This window comes from Furipterus horrens, unplaced genomic scaffold (assembly GCF_987537825.1).
Source record: "Furipterus horrens unplaced genomic scaffold, mFurHor1.1.pri manual_scaffold_15, whole genome shotgun sequence".
In the NCBI taxonomy this organism is placed as follows: domain Eukaryota; kingdom Metazoa; phylum Chordata; class Mammalia; order Chiroptera; family Furipteridae; genus Furipterus; species Furipterus horrens.
This window is the reverse complement of record NW_028327185.1, coordinates 21,561,397-21,584,159: the sequence shown is the minus strand read 5'-3', so window position 1 is coordinate 21,584,159 and position 22,763 is coordinate 21,561,397. Positions and strand designations below refer to the sequence as shown.

At 42.0% G+C, this 22,763-nt stretch overlaps 1 protein-coding gene across 1 annotated transcript; it reads left to right on the top strand.

Annotated features, from left to right (window-relative positions):
• Nucleotides 1-1,476: 1,476 nt before the first annotated feature.
• On the top strand, nt 1,477-22,211 carry RBM34 (RNA binding motif protein 34). The gene is made up of 10 exons (XM_090263465.1): nt 1,477-1,849; nt 2,033-2,169; nt 5,139-5,376; nt 7,131-7,190; nt 9,010-9,053; nt 16,031-16,114; nt 16,259-16,322; nt 17,734-17,773; nt 18,276-18,394; nt 21,723-22,211. Exons 1-10 carry the CDS (start codon nt 1,520-1,522, stop codon nt 21,999-22,001), a joined length of 1,395 nt encoding a protein of 464 aa, XP_090119591.1. The 5' UTR covers nt 1,477-1,519; the 3' UTR covers nt 22,002-22,211.
• The last annotated feature ends 552 nt before the right edge of the window (nt 22,212-22,763 follow it).

Below are 22,763 nucleotides of genomic sequence, written 5' to 3'. Positions count from 1 at the left end.
AAGCTAAGTCTGTTCCCATAGATTCAAAGTCAAAGTCTATTTTACCACCAAAATACTGAATTCAATGATTATCTAATTATAATCTAATTTTGGGTTGGCCAAAAAGTCCATATGGTTTTTCTGTAAAATAAAACTTTTTTCATTTTCACCAGTAACTGTTGATTTGCATATTTTGAGCATGTCTGCTTATCTCCCGTCATTGGCCTCTAGGGAGTAGAAGGCCAGGGGTGCTGCTAAACATCTTCAATGCATAAGACAGCCCCACAGCAAAGAATTATTTGGCCAAAATGTCAAGAGTACCAAGAAACTTCGCAAACCACTTTTGACACAATCAGTCACAGCACCTCCATACACTGCACAAACATTGCTTATGCCTATCAGTTGTGTTTTTACCTTTCTTGAAATAATAAAGCATGATACACCAAAAATATTGCGGATCTTTTTCCATCTTCAATATTAAAATGGCTGCACAAAAATGCACCAATTTTCATGTTTTTTATTTTAACGCACACTGATATGACAGCTGTCACAGTACAGTAACAAAATGTTTCGAATGAAGTTAAAGACAGCGAAGCACTACTAGAGCCATCATATGGAAAAAACAAAACGAACTTTTCGGCCAATCCAATATTTATCTTTTATTACCTAAAAGTCAATTCACTAGGTATGGCAAATAGGGGTAGAGAATATGGGATGAATAAGACACCCATTTACATCTAGAGACCCTGTTTGAAAAACACTAATGCAAATACACGAGGCTTGGAAAAGAATTATATTCATATATTGTAAATGCTGGGAAATTTTCATGAAGTGAGATAGCACCTAAGCTGGTCCTTGAAGGGTGGGTACAGTTTTGCAGGTGGAAATGAGGGGTAAAGAGGAAGAGGGCAATTTGGGGGGAAGGAACAACGCAAATAAATAATAAAAGGGGAAGAAATAGAAAAAACCGTCTAGACTGTAAGGGTTTGGAAGGAGAGAAGTCTGAGAAGTTAGGCAGATAAAAAAGCAGTTTTGATTGCCAAAGTATGCACTCTTCCCGGTAGACTAGCAGGGCAGAGTAGGTTAGAGTTGTGGTCTCCAACTACTTGTTTTTTAGGTTATTTTACAAAAATATCCAATTTCAGAAGAGTTGCACAAGCAGTACGAAGTCCATGTGCCTTTCACACCCATTCGCCTGTTAACCCCATGTTACCCGCGTCCCTGCAACCTCCTTCCTCAACCCTTTCGGGGTTTCGAACGTGCTCTCCGTCTGCTGGGACTGATCCCCTCTGACACGGCCCGGCTGATTTTCATTCATACTTAGGACCTCAGCTGCTCTCGGGAGATCCTTCGCTCCCTAGACGAGTTTCCATCAAGCAGAACCCGGAAGAACACGGGTCCCGGTCCGGCCCCGTCCCGGGTGTCTTCCAGCGCAGCCCCAGGGACGCGGGAGCGGAAGGGGCGTGGTCCGGGTCGGAAGTCGCTGGGACGCGGAAGTGCGGGATCCCGTGCTGTGGTTCCGGGAGGCCTCGGGCTGAGAATGGCCCTACAGCGGAAGGAGAAAGGGAGCAAAGAGAAGAGCGTTGCGGCAGGGCGAGAGGCGCGCGGCGCATATCCCCCGGCTCGGGCGTGTGAGCGAGGGCGCAGGGTCGTAGAGCCTGTGGCGTCGCTCTCTGGGCGGAGCCCGGGAGCGGGCGGCGGCGGCGGCGGCGGCGGCGGCGGGCCTCTGTCGGCGGACTACCTGGTGGGACAGGTGGCCAACAGCTTGGCCCGCGGCGGGCGCCGCCCCGGCGACTGCACCGGCCGACTAGCGGCGCTCTTCAGCTGCGGGGAGCCTCCGCCTCAGCCCGTGTACGTGTCGGTGCCTGATGTAAGTCGCCGGGTTGCGTTTCAAACGGGGATCTGCCTGTCGGGGGGGCGAGGTTCGAAAGCAGGGCAAAGCGGGTGATTTCAAGTGACCTCTCGTTACTGGGCGTGCCTGTGAGAAACTAGAAAGGCTAGTGGATTCTTAAGAAAGGATGCGGTCTCACACGGAACTTCACACTTTTAAAAGGGAGCCCCCAAGAAAAGGAAACGGGATGAGGAGGAAGAAGGCACATCCCAGGCTCAAAGGCCACTTTTGCAAGAACGTGCAAAAAAAGTGGAACTGAAGAAGAAACTTTCTGATGCAGACAGAAAGTTGGCCAACAGGTTGGTAAAATTCTCTGTCAGTTGAAGGATTTAGATGGTAAAGAAACAGATTATTGAACCTGCAATAGCCATCTTAATTTTTTTTCTCATTTCAATAGTTCTAATTTTACCAGCTTTGTATTATGGAAAACCTGATACGTATTCAAAACTTGAAAAGTTATTAATACTGGGTCAATCTTATTTCATTTTCACCCATTCATATCCCCCTCATCTGGAAGCAAACCTAAGACTTAGGTTTCATCTTTAATAATCAGCGTCTTTATAAAAGATGAGTTGGTTTTCTTAAACTCATTCATTCAGAAAAGACATTTCCCCCATTAACTTAATTATTTTTTATTTTTTTTTACAGTTTATCTGAATCAAGTTCCAGATAGTACCAATGGAGGTTCTCAGTTAATTTTCTTCTTAGGTCTATCCAGCCTCTTATTTCTCTATTCTCTCTCAGCAGGTGGTCTTGTTGCCCATTCAGGTAGCTAGTAACTGCTTGCTAAGGATTGTAAACAACTACTTCATTCTCCTATGTGACATACCTTTGCACATCCTCAAGTTTCTTTACCCTCTCTTAGAGAAACGTGTCCTCCACCTTGTCCAAGGCTAATTCAATCACCTGTGCTGTGTATAGCACATGCCTTCTTTGATATGTCCACCATATCAACATACTTAAAAGTCTTATCTAAAAAATCCAACCAAACGAAGTCCTGGCTACAGTCGAGTGTCTTTGCCTCAGTCCCTGTACCCTTCCCTTCCTAGTCACGCTGTCAGAAGTATGCGCTCTCTTCCTTTTCTTCATCTGCTTGCTCTTTCACACGCTTGCAGTCTGGTTGGTGGTTGTGTTTGTTTTTATGTGCTCTGACCACATCTCTGAAATAGTGCACACTGAACCCATCCTGTCCTACTGGTCGTATTTAATAGGCAGTACAGGTTTTGTTTTACAAGTCTTCAATGTTCTCTATTACATTAAAAAAAATTTTTTGTAGTGATTGATTTTACAGAGAGAAACATTGATTTGCTGTTTCACCCATTTGTGCACTCGTTGGTTGATACCTGCATGTGCCCTGACTGGGGATTGAACCCGTGTCCCTGGGGCATCAGTATGATGCTCCAACCAGCTGAGTTACCCAGCCAGGGCTTCTCTGTTCATTTCACATGGTAGCTTTTCTTCTCGAAGCTCTTGGTTTCTTCCATAGCAATCTCTCATGATTCTCTTTTTGTCTGCTACTTCTCAGCGTTATATTTGGTACCTTTTCTTCTGGCTGCTCCTTAAATAATGATTTTCTTCAGGATTCTGTTCGCTGCCCTCTCATGACCTTTTTTCACCCTTCATTCTGGGCCATGTCGTTTGAGCCCACAAGCCACCATTCTGATCTTGCTCCTGATCTCCAGACCTGTGTATCTGTTTGCCAGCCGGCACCTGCACCTGTATATTCCAGGTACACTTGAAAATCAGAAGGCTTCAGACTGAGCTCATCTTCATCAAACCTGTTCTCTGCATCAGTGAGACCACCAGCCTTCCAGCTGCCTGAGCCAGACTTGGGAATCATCTTACACTCCTACTTGTCCCTGAAAATCTAATCAGTTGCCTAGTCCTGATGATGCTGCCTCCTCCCTTGCTCTATCTGGGCTGTTGTCTTCTCAGCTACATGCAGTTATAAATTTCCTCTTACTGGTCTTTCTTGCCCAGCCTTCTGCTATTCCTAATTGTCTTCTGCTCTGCTGCCCAAATGATCTTTTTTCAGCATTTCCGAAGTCTTCAGTGACTCCCCATCCTATATAGGCACAGTCCTCTAGACTTGGTCCCCGCCTTACCATACTGTCTCATTTCCTGTCACTCCTGCTGGGTGCTTCTGTATACCATAGTGAGCACAAAACTAGACATAGACCTCTGCTTAGTGGAGCTTATGCTTTAGTGGGGGACAACAATCAGAATTTACTGAGGACTGACTGAGTGGGAGGCACTGCCTTTCCTCTGGGGGGGGTCTTGTTTCTGTTGTTTTTTATGTTTCTATACCATGTATTATAAAATGTTACCATTTTATCATGACCTTCGCTTATCTCTTCAGAGACTGGACTTCTGAAAAGACTTTAATGGTCTCTATTGGCAGAGTCTAGAACTGAGTAGGAACCCAGAAAATATTTAATGAATGAGTCACTCCTACTCCCCATTCTTTCCCCTCACACCTTAAGATCCTAGATCAGTTTTCTTGTTGGACTGAGGCTCAGTCCTCACTTTATCCGTGTGCCTCCAGACTTCATGTTGTATTTGCCATTTCAGAATTTACTTTGGACAAGCAGTCCTTTAAATATTACAGAGCTGGTTTTTCCTATTGGACAGATTGCTTTTACAGGGTATTTTGCAGACATATTGACCTTTATGTCCCCAGGGGGTGCTGCAGTGCCCCTCCAGTTCCAGAGCAGAGAATGGAATTAGGCCTTGGGAGAGTGTCAACTAAACTCCAAGAGCATTAAATGAACCCACTTTTGTTTAAATGAACTTTTGTTCTACTTTTACCTGGCAGTTGTAAAATGGAGTTTAGCCCTGGGTGGTGTGGCTCAGTGGATTAAGCGCCAGCCTGCAAACCAAAGGGTCGCGGGTTGATTCCCAGTCAGGGCACATGCCTGGGTTGTGGGCCAGGTCTCCAGCTGCGGCCACATGAGAGGCAACCACACATTGATGTTTCTTTCCCTCTTTTTCTCTCCCGTCTCCTCTCTCTAGAAATTAAGTAAATAAAATCTATTTTTAAAATGGAGCTTAATTTTTTCTGACTGTTGAGATTTCTAAAGATACTAGTCTCCTTTTGATAACACTACTTTTAAAATTTAGATATATTTGTGAATGGCATGTTGATATTTAAGAAAGCCAGAAATAGGGGGGAAGTATTTCTAATTACTGTGCTTTGTCAAATTCTAGAATTGACATTCATGACTCTTATTTCTTCTCCTCTTCCTCCTTCTTTTATTGCCTTAAAAAGAGAAAATGCTCTAGCAAGTGCTGATTTAGAAGAAGAAGAAGAAACTCACCAGAAACAAGAGCAGCAAAGGAAAATTTCTCAATCTGGTGTCAAAGTAGCAAATAAAAAAGTACTTGATGATGTAGATCACCCAGCTGTCAATCAAAGGAAGAAAATTCAAATCAACCAAGAAGAAGAGAGGTTAAAGAATGAGAGAACGGTGTTTGTGGGGAATTTGCCTGTCACGTGTAATAAGAAGGTGAGTGTGTAATCTGTATATTGTAAGGATTCAGAGAAGGTAATGACTCATAACTTTGTTTACTGTTCCTTTATTGAGTAAGCACACAATAAGTCAGTGATATCTTACTTCATTATAAATGGTGTAGCTCAGTTGGTTGAGTGTTGCCCCACAAAGCGAAAGGTTGCCCATTCGATTCCTGGTCAGGGCACTTGCCCGGGTTGCAGGCCTGGTCCCTGGTTGAGGTGAGAGACAACTAATCAATGTTTCTCTCCCTTTCTTTCTCCCTCCCTCCCCCTCTCTCTAAAAATAAATAAAATCTTTTAAAAATTTTAAGAATTAAAAAAAAGACTGTAAATTATTCTGTAAATTGCTTCTATTATCCACCCGTCCTGTCCATCCCCATAGCCACTGCCCTAATTCAGGCTTTTGCAAATCTTATTTGACTGATTTATTTATTTAAATTTTAATTTTTTTCTTTATTTTTTATTGTTTACACTGTAACAGTTGCCCCCACTTTTTCCTCCTTGCTCATCTCCACCCAGCCCTCCCCTCACCCTGTTGTTCATGTCCATGGGTCATACATATATGTTCTGCAGATCTTATTTGAGTGCAGTGACTCAGCTTTAACTCCTGTCACATGCCACTGTGTGCAGGGATGTCCATCTCTTTCCTTAACTGCTCTTTTCCTGACACGTGAAACAATTCACAGCACAGAGTAAGAGACTCGATAAATATTTATTGTGTAACTGAGTGGATACATCCTAGGTTTCCTCCATTATGTAGGGCTCCCTAAACCAAAACATGCCCTTTCCTTTCTGCGAGTTTATGTGATAGTCACGCCATTGCAGTCTCTTGGGTCAAAATCCTGCTCATCTATTTTTTTTAATTCGTTTTAGAAAGAGAGAGTTATCAATTTGTTATTCCAATTATTTATGTACTCATTGGTTACTTGTATATGCCCTGACCGGAGATTGAACCTGCAACCTTGACCTATTGGGGTGACATTCTAACCAACTGAGCTACTTGGCCAGGACCCTGCTCATTTTTTGAAGGACAATTTAAGTTCCACTTCTTTAAAAACAGGACAGTACAAGAAAGCTGGCTTCTTGATTTATCCCTTTCCCTCTTACACTGTTGTCTCCTAGCACTTGGTTTATGATTTTGTAGAACAGAACGCATTTGTAGAATATTTTTGCTTATTGATCTCCCTGTTCAATTATAAGATGCTCCAGGGAAGGGAGTGTGTGTGGTGCTTTGCACATTCAAAACATAATTTATGAATTAGAATTGATTAGTTCTAGCTGTAAAACATACATTCTAAACATCCTGAATGAGAATAATGTATAAAATTCACACCAGATTTTTTTTTCTCCAATCCCGTGGTCCTAATTCCAGACAGTTGGGGAATTTCTCATAGTGATATAAGCATTAAAATTTATTTCTAGTTTAAGCCAATGTGAAAAGATGAGAGAATATATGGAATGTATAATCTTAGTTTAACATGTGGTAAAAATTATTAAAGATTGAAAGACAAAAATGTTGTGTCTTATGAATAATAACATGAACTTATATTGTGTTTTCTTTTTCCCTAAGTTTCAGTAAGATTTGTTTGTCTTCCAACTTGAATAATCACCCACTTTTTCTGAAACGTCCTTAAAATAAAACCTGGCAGTAAAAGATTATCAACAGTTTTATTTAATTCCTTTTTGTAGCACTGATTTGATGTTATGAAAGTGAACTAAAGTATGTCTGTATATATGTCTTTATTTTAGAAGCTGAAGTCATTTTTTAAAGAGTACGGACCAATAGAATCTGTACGATTTCGTTCTGTGGTATGTTTTCTTCCCCTTTAAAATTGCATGATCTTGACATATTGCATTTAAAGCAGATATATTACCATGTTGGTATTAGTGAGGTGGATAAACACTTGACTTGGACATCTTGAATCAAGAAAAGAGTTGCTCTTGGTGTTTATTGCTGACTCTTGTCTTTGTTAAATAATAGTGAGTTCATATAGTAAAATGATATCCTTGTAACGAAGGTCAACAACGTATTCTGGAGGGTGATGGGTGACTTGTGTTTCCTGTGTCAGTTGAGTAGGCAGAACGTTAATTCTTACTGAACAGCACATCTAGAATCGTAGGCTTTCTGTGTGGGAGTTTTATGTGGCTGTTGCGCACAGAATGTATGTTCTGAACATAGACAAAGTATTTTTTAAAAAGTTAGTTAGTTCAGTGTTAACACTCTACAAGTAAATGGTATCTGACTTGACCAAGTGAGCACTCTGTAGACCAGTTACACCTGTGTTTCTTAAAGCACTCATATCTTTTAAATGTAATTAATGTGTATTAGAACATAGGAAATGTTATTCTTTGTTTAACTGCTCTTTCTCACATGGCTCTCTAAAATGGGATTTCTCAACCTTGGTACTGTTAACATTGTGCTGGGTAATTCTTTGCATTATAGGATATTTAGCAGCATCCTTGGCTTCTATTGTTAGGTACTGGTAGCACCATCCCCACCCCGGTTATAACAGCCAAAAATATCTCCAGACACTGCCACATGTCCCAGAGGGCAAAACTGCCCATGTCTCTAAAAGCACAGTTTCCAGAATTTTTGTCATGTTGTTTGTTTCTCACTTTTATCACATGTGTTTTCTCTGCCCTTCTGAGTCCCACTTCCCCATAGCTGATCCACTTGGGTGTCTTGCCAGGACCCCTGTACTTTCCTCCATCTAGCCCCCACCCTTACCTATGCAGCCTGCTGAAACTTCTCTATGTTATTGCCACCAGGCTGCCTTGTCATTGCCCTTGTCTCTTTTCTCTTCCCACCCAGCTTAGTGTTTGTCATCCCTGCCTTGTTTCATTTTTCTTTCTTTTTTTTCTTACTGATTGATATGAGAGAAAAAGACACATCAATTTGTTATTCCACTTACTTATGTGTTCACTGGTCGCTTCTTGTATGTGCCCTGACCAGGGATCAAACCCACACATCGGTGTATTGGGACGATACTCCAACCAGCTGAGCTACTTGGCCTGTTTTTCAGCTGTCATTTCTTCCCAAAATGAGTCATTCATTTCTTTTTCCATCTTAAGTTCTCTTTGCCTCTTGTCAGAATAGCTGCAGAGGCTATTATGGTTCCTACCTGCTATCTACCCCAAATTTATCCAGCCCTGACTGGTGTGGCTCAGTGAATTGAGCACCAGCCTGTGAACCAGAGGGTTGCTGGTTTGATTCCCAGTCAGGGCACATGCCTGGGTTGCAGGCCAGGTCGCCAGTTGGGGGCATGCGAGAGGCAACCACACACTGATGTTTCTCTCCCTCTCTTTTTCCTGCCCTTCCCCTCTATCTCAAAGTAAATACATAGAATCTTTAACAAAAAAGAAATTTATCCAACACACCACTGTCAACCTAATCTTCCTGAAGGACTTCTTCCTGCGGCTCCTGCCTGACCTGCCACCCCCCACCCCCGGGCCCCCGCCCACATGAAGGCTACAACACAGCTGCTTCTGATTCAGTATTTCCCTAGAATGTTTTTAATCACATTATATCAGTTAGACATTTAGAATTTAGATAATTAAAATATAATTAATTTGAAGTACTATTTCAAATAATGAATTTTCTTTAATACGTCTTTTTTCCTTTTAAAAGATTCCAGCAGAGGGAACTATGTCCAAAAAGTTGGCTGCTATAAAGTAAGTTTATAATTAGAGAAAGGAAGTAGTTTTAAACTCTCTTCCCTTTTGGTTAAAATAAAGATCATTTCTTAACTTCGTAGATTTTTATATTTGGATAATACATCGTGCTTTATTATTTTCTTACATCTGTCATAGTACCTAAATTTGTCAACTCTTTGCCTGTAACCTTAGGATAAATTGTAGAGTCACAGAAAGTATCATAAAATAACCTACTAGAGAAAGTGTGTCAAGGATGTTGAATCAGGTGTGCAGTGTTTGAAGAGTGTTAGAAAATTTTACACCCAAGTATTTTAGTATAAATTATAAATACCTTATTTCATCAGTTGTAAAGTACACATTTTTCCCTATCGCAACATTTTTGAAATTAAGATGCATCATAAAAATCAGTATTGCTCCATCATTGCTGTTGGCTGGCCAGGTCTTCCGGAGAGAATTCCTGTTTGCTTCAAGTGGCCACCTGGAGGGACTGCCAGCCCAGGACCTCTGAGCTCTCTGTTTGAGCGTTGGAAGACCATCCTGGTAGTGTGGCTGGTGCTTCAAGTTCTCCAGGGGCTTCCCCTGCCCTCCTTTCCACCTAGTCCCAAGGATGAGACATGCCTTTATTTTTCATTTGTTTTAAATTGAAATAAAATTGGCATATAACATGTAAGTTTAAGGCATATGACCTTTATTTTTAATTTACCTTCAGTTCTATGCAGAGTTTTCCATTAGTCTTCCAATCTTGGTTGTTTTCTTTCTTACTGGTACATGAAATGATGAATTTTACAAGCAGAGATGTATAAATTATATACATTAGGTTTATATATAGAAATAGATAAAATAGTGTACTTCAAAAACATTTCTGGGAATCCTGTTATATCAATGTTTTTGAATTGCAACAGTTCCTTTGGATATCTTGGCAAGATCATTCCTCTGTTTGTTTCTAATTTGGAATACTTGGCAGGCCAGGTCTTTGCCAGTCTTTTCCCGTAGCCATCACAGCGCCGGGTGTATGGTGAACACTTGATAGCTGTGTGTTAGTGACTTCAGTACTGTTTGTTGAGGCAACCAAACGTGCAAGGCATTGTTCAGATGATATGGGGAGTGGAAATCTTGGTAAAACAGAGCCCTTCTTTGGGCTATGCAGACGTAGATTTCTGTGAGGCTGAAACCCAGCAGCCTAAGTTTGGGCAGGATCAGAGGTCCTGACTGAAGTGTATAATAGTCCTGAGGGGTTTGGTGCCAGAAAAATGGAGTTTGCTTACTATGATCGCCATCAGCCATCACAGCGCCAGGCCATGGCTAATGGCAATAAAAAAATTGTTAAAAACTTTAATTATTTGAATAAGTAATGAAGCAAATGGTTAAAAAAATTTTAAGTTCAAAAGTGTACACTGTGAAAAGTTTCTTTCCTACACCTTTTTCCTAGTCAGGAGATTCCTTGTTCCAGGTAGCTGGTGTTAACCTTTCCTGTTAACCTCCGAGAGACTTTCTATGCATTTGCAACTCAATACATGTTTATGTTGTTTCCTTTATATGTAACTTTTTGACACAGTGATATTCCACATGTCTGCTACTCCGCATTTTCTTTTTTCCACTTATTGTAACTTGTAGATCTGTGTACAGCAGTGTAAACATTACCTCCCCATTTTTTCTTAGAGCTTCTTAGTGTTCTGTAAGGTGTACCAAGACTTGTTTTAACAAACCCTCCACAGATGGACATTTAGGTTTTTTCCATTGTTGTGGCCATTATCAGTAATGGCTGAAGTGAGTGATCTTGAACTTAGTAATTTTATACATATGCAAATCTATCTGCAGGATGAACTTCCAGTGGTGAAGTTGCTTGGTCAAAAGGATATTTGCCTTCGTAGTTTTAGTTTTATTTTAATCCTCACCCGAGGATGTGTTTATTGATTTTAGAGAGAGAGGAAGAGGAAGAGAGTTAAGGAGAGAGAGACATCGATGTGAGAGGAACATCGATTGGTTGTGTCCCACACGCGCCCTGACTGGGAATCGAACACACAACCTTCTGATGTATGGGACGATGCCACCCGGCCAGGGCTGGGCTCTTTGCGTTTTCTAGTGTCTGATTTCCACAGGTAGATCGTTAGTTTCCTGGTTGGCACTTCAGCCTGTTCTCCCTTTGCTCCCCTTTTCCCTTCTGTTTGGGTGCTTTTGTCTACAGCTTTACCCTTTCCTGCTGCCTTTTGTGGCTTCGTTTCCACTTTTGCAGCAGCAGGTTTAGCTGACAATCGTGCAGATTTCCTCTTGGACTTTTCCTCAACCACCATTGGGCGGAGCTGACCTTCTTAGGCAGCAATTTTCAACTGGTGTGTCATGAGAATTTTTAAAACGTGCAAAACCTGACTGTTTAGTCAGGGGTACCGACCTCCTTCCCCTTAGATTGTGAAATAAAAACAGTGACAACAGCCAGCGCAACAATAGCTGTCTGGTGTGAATGAATCAAAATTATACCTATTTTTTAAAATAATTTATTTTAAAGATGCCACTTTGTCATTTTATTTATTTATTTTTAGTGAGAGGGGAAGGGAGGGAGAGAGAAACATTGATGCGAAAGAGAGACACCGATCAGTTGCCTCCTGCCCGCCTCCACCCGGGGACCCTCAACCCAGGCTTGTGCCGCAATCGGAAACTGAACCGGGAACTTCTCATTTCGCAGGCTGGCGCTCAATGCCCTGAGCCACCTCAGCCAGTGCTATACCTACATTTTCTGTCAGATCGGCAAAAAATATTTTTTAGTGTGCTGCAGAATTTTAGTAATTAGTTTATGTGTGCCATGAGATGTGTAAAAAAAAAAAAAAAAAAATATTGAAAATCACTGCTCTTGGGCATTGGAGGGTGACGGGTGGGCACGTGCTGGGAACCTTTGAGAAGCTGGGCCGTCTGGTCGCTGCCTACGGAGCTGCTCGACCTGCCAAGTGTTGCTCTTACTGATCAGTGGGTGTTAACGAAATTTGGCCTTTGTGATTTGAGCTACAAATATCCTATTTTCATTTGCTTTTTTGTTCAGCTTATGGGGAATTTGACCATGTAAAACTTTTCATATTGTCCAAAAAAAGTTTAAACCTTTTTCCTTAAGGTATAATTTACCTTCAGTAAATTCCACACACTTGAAGTGTACAATTTTATGATTTTTAACATTTGTATGGGCTCATGAAATCATTGCCACTGTCAAGATCCTGAATACTCAATCACCCCAAGTTTCATTACCTCCCACTGAACCACTTCCTGTCTGTATGCTAGTTTACATTTTCCAGAATTTTATGGGGTGGACTCATAATACAGGCTGTCCTCTTGCTGACTCCTTTTGCTCAGCGTGATGGTTTTGGGATGCATCTGCATTCCTGGGTGCTCAGTGACCTGTGCCAAGTGATGGACATTCAGGTTATTTCCGGTCTTTGCTTATTATGAGTAAAGGTACCAAAACCAGGTCATTTCTATTGAAGAAGTACCTGGAGGTATAAGACTGCTGGGTCTGATGATGGGTATATCTTACCTTTCTAAGATACTGCAAATTAGTTTCCAGAGTGGTGGCACCATTTTACAGTCCCACCAGCAGTGGGAAAATGCCACCTGCTTCACATCCTCGGCAGAGCTTGCTGTTGCAGTCATTTTGTTTCAGCCATTCTAGAGGTTTGTCAGTGTAGCTTTAATTTGTGTTTTGCTAATGACTAAAGATGTTTTTTTTTTTTTTTAATTTCTTTTATTTTTTGGTTTTCCAATTACAGTTGTCCCATTTTTCCCCCATTGCTCCCCCCACCCAGCCCATCCCTTCTCCCACAATCATATCCCTCCCCGTTGTCCATGTCCATGAGTCCTTCATACACGTTCCTTGACTAGACCTTCCCTTACTTATTCTTCTTCTTTCCCTCCCCCCTGCCCCCTACTGACTAGTGTTCTAGTCTTTGCCTATTTAGTTCGTTTGTTTGTGTTGCTCTTTAGTTTCCTGTATTAGGTGATATCATACGGTATTTTGCTTTCTTTGCCTGGCTTATTTCACTAAGCATAATTCTCTCTAGTCCCCCAGTCTGCCTTCCCACCAACAGTGCAGTAGGGTTCCCGTTTCTCCGCATCCTCGCCAGCGCTTGTTTGTTGATTTGTTGATGATGGCCATTCTGACTGGTGTGAGGTGGTATCTCATTGTGGTTTTTATCTGCATCTTTTCATGTGCTTATTTGGTTATTCTTTGGTGGAATGTCGGTTCATAAATTTTGCCTATTTTCTAGGGGCTTATTTGTCTTACTGAGTTATAAAGAGTTCACGTATTGTGGATACAAAACCTTTTTCTGATATATATGTTTTGGGTGTTTGCCCCAGTCTGTGGCTACCCTTTTTAAGGGTGTCTTTTGAAAGAAAAAGTTTTCATTGTGATCGAAGATGCAGTTTAGAGGGTGCTGTTTGGAGGTCTGGGGGGGCAGCGGCCACTCCTCAGATGGAGGCCCTCTGTTTCTGTCTCACAAGTGTGCCTGGTTGGCTCTCCTTCCCTTGGCTGCCAAGCTGCCCTGTGACTTGGTGGTTCCTGCCCGGTAGTAGGGGGCCTCCCTTCCTCTGGCCACAAGGGGTCTTCCCTGTTCTAGGGGTGAGGGGTGAAGGGCGTGTGGTTTGCTGCTCCTGCCCCACTGGCTTCACTTCCTCCTCCATGGGGAGAAGAATCTTGGTGGGGCTCTTTGTGCCTGCCGTATACCACCTTCGGCCCTTCTGTTCTCCAGGCTCATAGCCCCCATGGGTGTTCTTGGCTCCTCGCTGCCCTCAGTCCTTCTTGCAGACCCTGGAGGAGCGGATGATTCCCTATCGGGCCCACCCCACACTGGGATTTAGATTTCAGTAACATCATGGCTGAAACCTTCCCGACTTGCTTGTGCGTGTCTGGTGCCCAGACTGCGAGCCCGTGCTCCCTGGGCAGGCCTGTCCAGTCTTCGCACCAGGCTGCTTGCTTCCCCTTGACTTCCGCCTTCTGCTGGCGTCAACAAAGGTCACGATGTCATAGCTCGTCTGGTTTCTTCTTGTTCAGGGCAGGAATGACGCTACTCCTGGCTTTCTCTGCCTTCTGGGTGGAAGTGCGACGCGAGGTGTCGTTAGCAGCTGGGTGTCTGCCTGTCTTCAGTCCAGCCACCTCCATTGGGCTTCCTACAGGACCTGTTCTTGCCGGGCACAGAGGGGCAGAGCCACGTGCTCTTGCTTTATGGGCCCTGTGCCCGGGACATTATTTCCCACCGAGTAACAGAGCACACTACAATTAAGGTTTTTTAAAATGTCACTTTCTATTTATGTTGTCTTGGTGTTTGTCTTAGCTTGTTGAGGCTGCCATAACAAAATATCAGAGGCTGGGTGGTTTATAAACAACAGGAACTTACTTTTTACAGTTTTGGAGGCTGAGAAGTCTGAGGTCAGGTGCAGCAGGCTGCGTCATGGTGAGGGCCAGCCCTTCTTGCTGTGTCCACATGTCGCCAAAGAGTCCCAGAGCCTGTGGGGTCTCTTTTATAAGAGCACTAATCCTATTTATGAGGACCTTACCTTCATGACCTGAATGTCTTGGAAAAGCCCACTTCCTGTTGCCATCAGATTGGCCACTGAGTGGTTTCAACTTTAACGATTTGGGAGTGATGCAAACACTGAGACACTGGGGTTATGCTAGGGCGTGTTGGTTTTGGATGTTGTCAGCAGCGGCGTGTTGCATGGAACAAGCAGGGGGTGTGGAGGCAGCCAGACTTGGTGTAAGTCCTAGGCTGGCCACCTGTTACCTTCTGATCATGGTTATGTAGTTCTCCAAGCTTCAGCTTCCTTATCCATAAAATCAGGAAGCTCACACTTCTGTCAGAGATGTGAGGTTCAATGAGATGCGTGAAATGTCTCACACAGTCCCTGGTGTATACTAGGCACTCACTAAATCATAGCTGGTTTTATCAGTATAAAACCGTTAGGTAGCATATTATTACAGAATGCCATGAGCCATGCCCTGACATTATTTTCTAGTATCTTTCTTGATGATGCTCATTTTTTAGCACTTTTGTTACTTCAAAACATAGGGTGATGTCTTCAGGGAAAGCTCTGTGGTCATTAGTAGGCCCTTTTGCTAATTGATCGCATCTAATTATATCACCATTTTGCAAACCTAGTGAATTAATGATTTTAGGCATTGAGCAGCAGTGGCTGCAGTCATTAAAAAAGAGTGAGAACTAGTCATAACATGCCTCCTTTTTGATAGAACACAACACTGCCTATAGTCCTGACAAAGTGGTCAATCTGAGTCTGATCAAAACTCTGTGACCAGTTGCCAATTTGCAAGAAATACAGGGGCCAAAGGCACATGTTGAAGTGCACTGTGAGCCTGCAATCAGCAACATCCCAGCTTTGAGGGGTTCCAAACAGTAAGATAGAACAAGAAAGGGGGAATTCCTATAGATTAAACAAGACTCAAAGGCTGTTCCAAGGGGAAAATGGACAAGACTAAAGTGTACTGTCTGCGATCAGACACAAGGGGGAAACCACCTTGACACAGAGAAAAGGGGCTGGGAGGAGCCACAGAACGAGGCTGCCAGGCTGGGCGGTGGCGGCAGGGTGGTGGCCTGTTAATAATTCACTAAACTACGCATGTGTGTGCAGTTTTTATTTTACAGTAAAAAGGAAAAATTAAGTTGTCTTTCACTCTGTTCATGTGTGTGTTGGGTACAGAGCTGCAGCTGGGGCTGTCATTTCCAGCCTGCAGTATTGCGCAGGCGGCCCTGCTCCCTCACGGTGAAGACTAGGGAGAAGGCACGGGCTCCGTGTTTTGGCCGATGTTTGTATAAGTGGCGTGTTATTTTTGAGTTATTACTAAATATTTACTGAAAACAATGAAACTTTCCCCAGCAGTTCTTGTCATGAGTGCTAATTGAGAGTAGAGAACAAGCTGTTTTTAAATATTAGTGACTTTGAGATTAACAAATTTTACATGGGTTTCTTTTTTTTTTTTTTTTTTTTTTTTTTTGGTATAGACGTGAAATTCATCCTGATCAGAAAAATATCAATGCTTATGTTGTATTTAAGGATGAAAAAGCTGCTACTAAAGCATTGAACAGGTAATGTTATCTCTTTGATGTTTGACAGAATTATTTAAGTATTTGTGAGTACTTTTTACTTCTTTGGTTTCACTTTAGAGCAAATATTACAGTAGCTCAGTACTTCTTCTTAATAACCATTTTCCCTTCATACGTATAATACAGAAATGGAGCCCAGATTGCTGATGGATTCCGTATTAGAGTTGACCTAGCATCAGAGACCTCATCTGTAAGTATTACAGTATGTGAGCTGTTTAAAGAACTTAACCAGTCTTATAGAGAGAATCGTTTTCTTCTGAGATTTCGCTTGGAGAAGAGTGGAGTCAGCAGTATGAGGGAAGCACAGAAGGGAACAGCCATTGCGCTCTGGTCACAGTGTTGGTCCCTAGAAGGACATAGGACTTAGGTCACATTTGCTTTGGGAACACAGCCCCCAACTCCCACCATTAGGTTGAAATAATCATGGAGAATCAGGCTGGAAGGTATGTGAGTGATCACCTGGTCAAACATCTTATTTTATAGACTGCAGTGTAGGAAGGTAAATTATTTATTAAATAGTTTTCGAATCTCTGCTCGGTGCCAGGCATGCAGTGCTGGTGGTCTCAGTTCTCTAGGGGTTCGCAGCGTAAAGGTGAAGATGATCAGCTGGGCTGATGGTGGCATTACTGTTTTATGGTGAATGCTCTCATAAAGGTTCTGAGTGGGACATTTGAGTTGGGGAGGTGCCAGCAAAAGGTACAAAGGAGGGTTTCCAGGAGAATAGGTATTACATCCATGTTACAAGATGAGTGGGTGTTACCCTAGGGGGGAAATTAAGAAGATGAGGATATTTGGGCAGGAAAAGCAGTAGAAATGGTGGGGAGCAAAACGTAATTTGCTCAAGGAATGACGAGAGCTTGCCCCAGTTGTCGGGGAGAGGGGTGAAGTGGGAGAAGGGGCAGTGTATGAGTTGCTGTTGGACAGATAGATAGAGGCTCTGGTCTCTGTAGTGAGTCTGGGTCTTGTCTGGAAGCTGTTCCACAAGTTTAAACAGTGTGGAGGCCAGGTTTGCACTTTAAAACAGTCTCTTGCAATGAATGAAGGACAGTTTTTAAGAGCTCACCACAGAAGTCTAGAGTGCAGTACTGGTGGTGTCAGAGCGACATAGCTGAAAAATGACAAAGGTCTGGTGACCTCCCTGGCTGTGGCTGTGGACCTAGCACAGGGTCAGCAAACCTAGCATGAAGGCCGAATCCACTTGCCGGCCGCTCTTTTAAATGTAGTTTTATTAGCACACAGCCATACCATTAGGTTAGGTATTACTGTGCATAATGGCAGAGGTGAGTAGTTACAACAGAGAGCACGCGGCCCATAAAGCGGGAAGTCACTGCTGTCTGGCCCTTGACCCCCTACAGAGCACACCTTTCTTGAGCACTGCCAGGTATCAGTCACTATTCCTTGTAAACAAAAGCCCACTCCCTCCTGCAGCCTCACTTCCATTCCAGCGGGGAAGACAGAAGAGACAGAATCAAACAAGGGACTGATGTTTGGTGAACACAGGAGGTGGAAACCATCCCATGCATGGGGTGTAGGAAAGGCTGAGTTTTAGAGTGACTCCATTTTCTATTTCATGGAGTGATTTCTATGTCTTTGTGTTTCAGCGGGACAAGCGATCAGTGTTTGTGGGGAATCTTCCATACAGTAAGTTTGTTTAAACAAAGTACCTGTTTATTGTTAAATTAATAGAAATAACCACTGAGTAGTCGTCGTCGTCGGCAGCCGTCCGTCTCGAGAGACGATGGCGTAGCTTCCTGAGAGTCTATCTGCACCGCCGAGAATGGCTGTGCAGTCCGATTCGGGAGTGACAATCCCTGCCGCACTTGGTACAGGTGAAGGCAGATGGCTGTTGTTGCTGCTGTTGACGCTGCTTCCGCCTCGATCTTTTCTGGACCACCTCCTCGTTGCGCGCAGCCTCCGCGCGTGACCTGCCTTGCCTGACCGCGAGCCTCCAGGCTAGGCGGTCGTCTGCTTGAACTTCCCATGTGTTGAGATTGATGGAGCATTGTGTCATGTCCTTTTTGCAGATGTCACTGAGTAGTAACTGTTTTGCTTTAAGAGTAACTTTAAGAAGCATGAAATGCAACTTGACGAATTTTCACGGGGCTGGGTAACTTGCTTCCACTTTGGTTGAATTTGTTTTTAGAAGTTGAAGAGTCTGCGGTTGAGGACCACTTTTTGGACTGTGGGAACATCGTGGCAGTAAGGATCGTGAGAGACCAGCTGACAGGTGTTGGCAGAGGGTTTGGCTATGTCCTCTTTGAGGTATGTGATGTTACTTTCTTTGAAATGCATCGGGAGGGCTTGTCACTGTTTCATCCTTCAGACGAAACTATCACTGTCACCCTCAAATTCCTGATTTCAGAAGCTGCCATAATGGAATGCTATCATTGCACAAAGCCAGAAGATGTTCCAGTTCCCCACTGTCCCATGTCAGTGTTATTAAATAACATTTTAAATCTTGGATATTAAAGATATCAACTCTGAATCTCCACCTTTGTGAAATGGAGAAAGTAACTGACTTGTCACTCGGGTAGAAGAAAATTTTAGTTTTTGTGCAAAATTAGTTTTTAGTTCACTAAATCTTAATCAGCATTCCGTGCCTGACATTAGAATATACTTAAAATTAGACTATGCTTACTGTCTGATGGCACTTTGGTTTTTCTTCCTCCACAACATTAATATGTTTCCTTGCAATTATTTCTTGTACCTTCATTTTTTTAAGTTGAACTTATATCTGTGAACATAATTTTGCAACCTGCTTAATGTTGTTTTCAGTTGTATAAGAATGTTCTGTTGAACATTGGAACATAATTTATACTGTCTTTCCTAGTGCTTCCCAACTGTTAGACATTCGCAGTGTTTTCTTTTTCTCTATAGTAATGAAATAGGAGTGATTGTTTTTTCTCCAAATGTTTGCCTGCATTTTTGTATTGCTTTTTTAAAAGTATATTTTATTGATTATGCTGTTACAGTTGTCTCAGTTTTTCCCTCTTGCCCCCAAATGCCCAGTACCCACCTTCCCTCCAGCAATCCCTCCTCCTTAGTTCATGTCCATGGGTCATATGTGTAAGTTCTTTGGTTTCTTCTTTTCCTATACTATTTTTAACATCCCCTGTCTATTTTGTTCTTACCAGTTATGCTTTTTAATCCCTGCACCATTTCCCCCATTCTCCCCCTTCCCCTTCCAAACTGATAACCCTCCAATGATCTCCACATCTATGATTCTGTTCCTGTTCTGGTTGTTTGCTTAGTTTGTTTTTGTTTTTTAGATTCAGTTGTTGATAGTTGTGAGTTGGTTGTCATTTTAATGTTTATAGTTTTGATCTATTTAAATAAGTCCCTTTAACATTTCATGTAATAATGAATTAGTGATGATGAATTCCTTTAGCTTTACCTTGTCTGGAAAGCACTTTTATCTGCCCTTCCATTCTAAATGATAGCTTTGCTGGATAGAGTAATCTTGGTTGTAGGTTCTTGCTTTCATCACTTTGAATACTTCTTGCCAGTCTCTTCTTGCCTGCAAAGTTTCTTTTGAGAAATCAGCTGATAGTCTTATGGGATCTCCTTTGTAGGTGACTCTCTGCTTTTCTCTTGCTGCTTTTAAGATTCTCTCTTTATCTTGAACCTTTGGCATTTTAATTATGAAGTGTCTTGGTGTGTTCCTCTTTGGGTCCAACTTGTGCTTCCTGGACTTGTATGTCTATTTCCTTCACCAAATTAGGGAAGTTTTCTTTTATTATTTTTTCAAATAAGTTTTCAGTTTCTTGTTCTTCCTCTTCTCTTCTGGCACCCCTATGATTCGGGTGTTGGTACATTTAAAGTTGTCCTAGAGGTTCCTAAGCCTCTCCTCATTTTTTTGCATTCTTGTTTCTTCTTTCTGTTCTTATTGAATGTTTATTTCTTCCTTTTGTTCCAAATCATTGATTTGAATCCCCAATTCCTTCCAATCACTATTGGTTCCCTGTATATTTTTCTTTATTTCACTTTGTGTATCCTTCATTTCTTCCTTTATTTTTTTGCCATACTCTGAGTTCTCTGGGCATCCTTATCAACATTGTTTTGACCTCTGCATCTGATAGGTTGGCTATCCCAGTTTTGTTTAGTTCTTTTTCTGGGGTTTTGTTCTGTTCTTTCATTTGGGTCATATTTCTTTGCCTCCTCAGTTTGGCAGCCTCCCTGTGTTTGTTTCTGTGTATTAGGTAGAGCTGCTTTTACTCCCATAGTAACATGGCCTGTGTAACAAAGGAACCTGTAAATTGTGTGAGGCGGAGCCACCTGCTTCGCTGCTTTGTGGCTCTGTTTGTGGTAGGTGGCTCAGAGAGGGGACAATGTTGCTGCCTGGCTTCTGGCAATTCGGCCGACACACACCCCGTTTCCAGTCACTTTACCCACTTCCCGTATGTGATTGGCACCCTTCCAGTCGCTGCCCTGGGGTTTGTGTACGTTCTAAGACCATGCGGGCCCTTTAAGTGGTGAAAATCCTGCAGTTTCTTTTCCCCCACCCCCACTGGTTTTTATAGCCAAAAGTTAGAGGGGTTTATCTTCCCAGTGCTGATACTTCCGGCTGTGTGGTTTGGCCTGCAGCTGGGATCAATCACTCCCAGGGTTCTCTCCTGATTTTTATACATCACACGTGAATGCGGGACCATCTGTTCTGCCTCCACTTGTGAGCCACACCGCCTCTCCTCCCTGTCTCCTTGACTCTGTCCCTCCTACCTGTCTGGATGAATATGGCTTGTTTAAATCCTTGGTTGTGAGACTTCCATATAGCTCGATTTTCTGATGGTTCTGGTTGTTGTTTGTTTTTGTGATCTGATTGTAATTCTTTCTGTGGTTGTGCAAGGAGGTGAAGCATGTCTACCTACACCTCCATCTTGACCAAAAGTCCTGGATTGCTTCTCTAAGACAGATCCCAATGGGTTATTACTAACTAGGTCAATATATGTGACCATTTTTATGACTCTTGTCATGTATTATCAGATAGCTTTAAGAAAGGTCACATCCTTATGCTTCCATCATTACTGTATTGTAGTTACCTATTTCTCTGTTCTCTGTCTTCTATGACTTGATAAGTTTCTAAAGTTCTTTAGAAAAATCTCATGTATATTCAGGGTTGTTAGCTTTTATTAATTCTATATTAGAGTAAAAGAATAAGAGAATTTTGGATCTAAGTGAAACTGTACAAGACAAGTAGTCCAACATCTCGGGCACTGTAGTAGAGGCAACTGATATATTGGGTCTTTTGCAGAAAGAGCCTTATGCAAAAGAGGTTCATTGATTTTTAAAAGCTTGTATATGACCATCTAGCTAGTTGAAAGTTCATTTTATAGTAAGAAAAAGGAAGCCTATTGGATTGTGACTTATCTGATAACTTGTCAAGGCAGCTTGACTGCTTCCTGGGGAAAAATGTGTGAGGAGCATGATTGAAAGGAGACCACAGCCCAGCTGCTGGAACACCAGGCCTGCACTTGCTGGATGTGGAGACAGGGCTTTCTGTGTGCAAGCTGTTGTAATTCATTCAAGTTACTAGTTCCTTTGCAGATGACTTTCTGGTTGAAATTAATATATCTATTTTTTTTTTTTTTTTCAGAATACAGATGCCGTTCACCTTGCTCTGAAATTAAATAATTCTGAACTGATGGGAAGAAAACTCAGAGTCATGCGTTCTGTTAATAAAGAAAAGTTAAAACAAAAGTCAAATCCCAATTTGAAGAGTGCCAATAAACCTAAGAAGGGACTTAATTTTGCTTCAAAAAATGTAGGACATTCTAAAAGTTTATTTATTGGAGAAAAAGCTGTTCTTGTCAAGAAGAAAAGGAAAGGACAGAAGAAAAGTGGAAAAACTAAGAAACATAAAAAACAGAAGTAGTGATCTGAAGCTTTGCTTTTTTCCACTGAGTACTTGTAAAAACATGGCAAACCAGTTTATTAAGTTTCACAATTTTTTATGGGTACTGTATGTGAACATGGAGACTTTCAGTTTATTCGCATTGTAATAGTACCTTTGAAGCATTTGTTTTTAAGATGCAGGCACAATATGTTACTGCTAATGATGTAAGAGATGATTTTAGACTTAGGCGTAGACATTTAAAATTTTACTGGTTATGTATTTTAATGTTACAAATACATAATTAACACTTCAGACAGTTATTTTGAGAATTACCATATTTTTCGCTCCATAGACACACTTTTTTTCCCCAAAAAAGTGGGGAGAAATGTCTGTGCGTCTTATGGAGCAAATATTGTGTCACAGACCATGGTGTGTATTACCTGACCTGGGGTTCCCAGAAAACTAGAAGAGTACCTGAACCTTAAAGTCTCTCCTCATTTGTTAATAACAGTGATGATGGTTCTTAATACCGCTGTTGATTGCTGTTCACTTAACATGGTTGAAATGTTATTCTGTTATATTGTATTAAATATTTTAGTACATCATTTGGTTCAGAATATTTTTTTTCTTGTTTTCTTCCTCTAAACCTAGGTGTGTCTTATGGTCAGATGCGTCTTATAGTGCGAAAAATACGGTACTTATTACTTGAATCTTGAGCATTTTTTGCATATATTTCCAGTTAAATTTATATAAAGATGCATTATTTATAGACTACAGAGACTCTATAGATACATATAGTGT

Bases quoted from the DNA above. Each gene is read 5' to 3' on its own strand.
- RBM34 (XM_090263465.1), top strand. From the start codon at position 1,520: ATGGCCCTACAGCGGAAGGAGAAAGGGAGCAAAGAGAAGAGCGTTGCG. The intron at 7,191-9,009 runs GTATGTTTTCTT...TCCTTTTAAAAG, and splicing joins CTGTACGATTTCGTTCTGTG to ATTCCAGCAGAGGGAACTAT. The intron at 16,323-17,733 runs GTAAGTATTACA...TTTGTGTTTCAG, and splicing joins TAGCATCAGAGACCTCATCT to CGGGACAAGCGATCAGTGTT.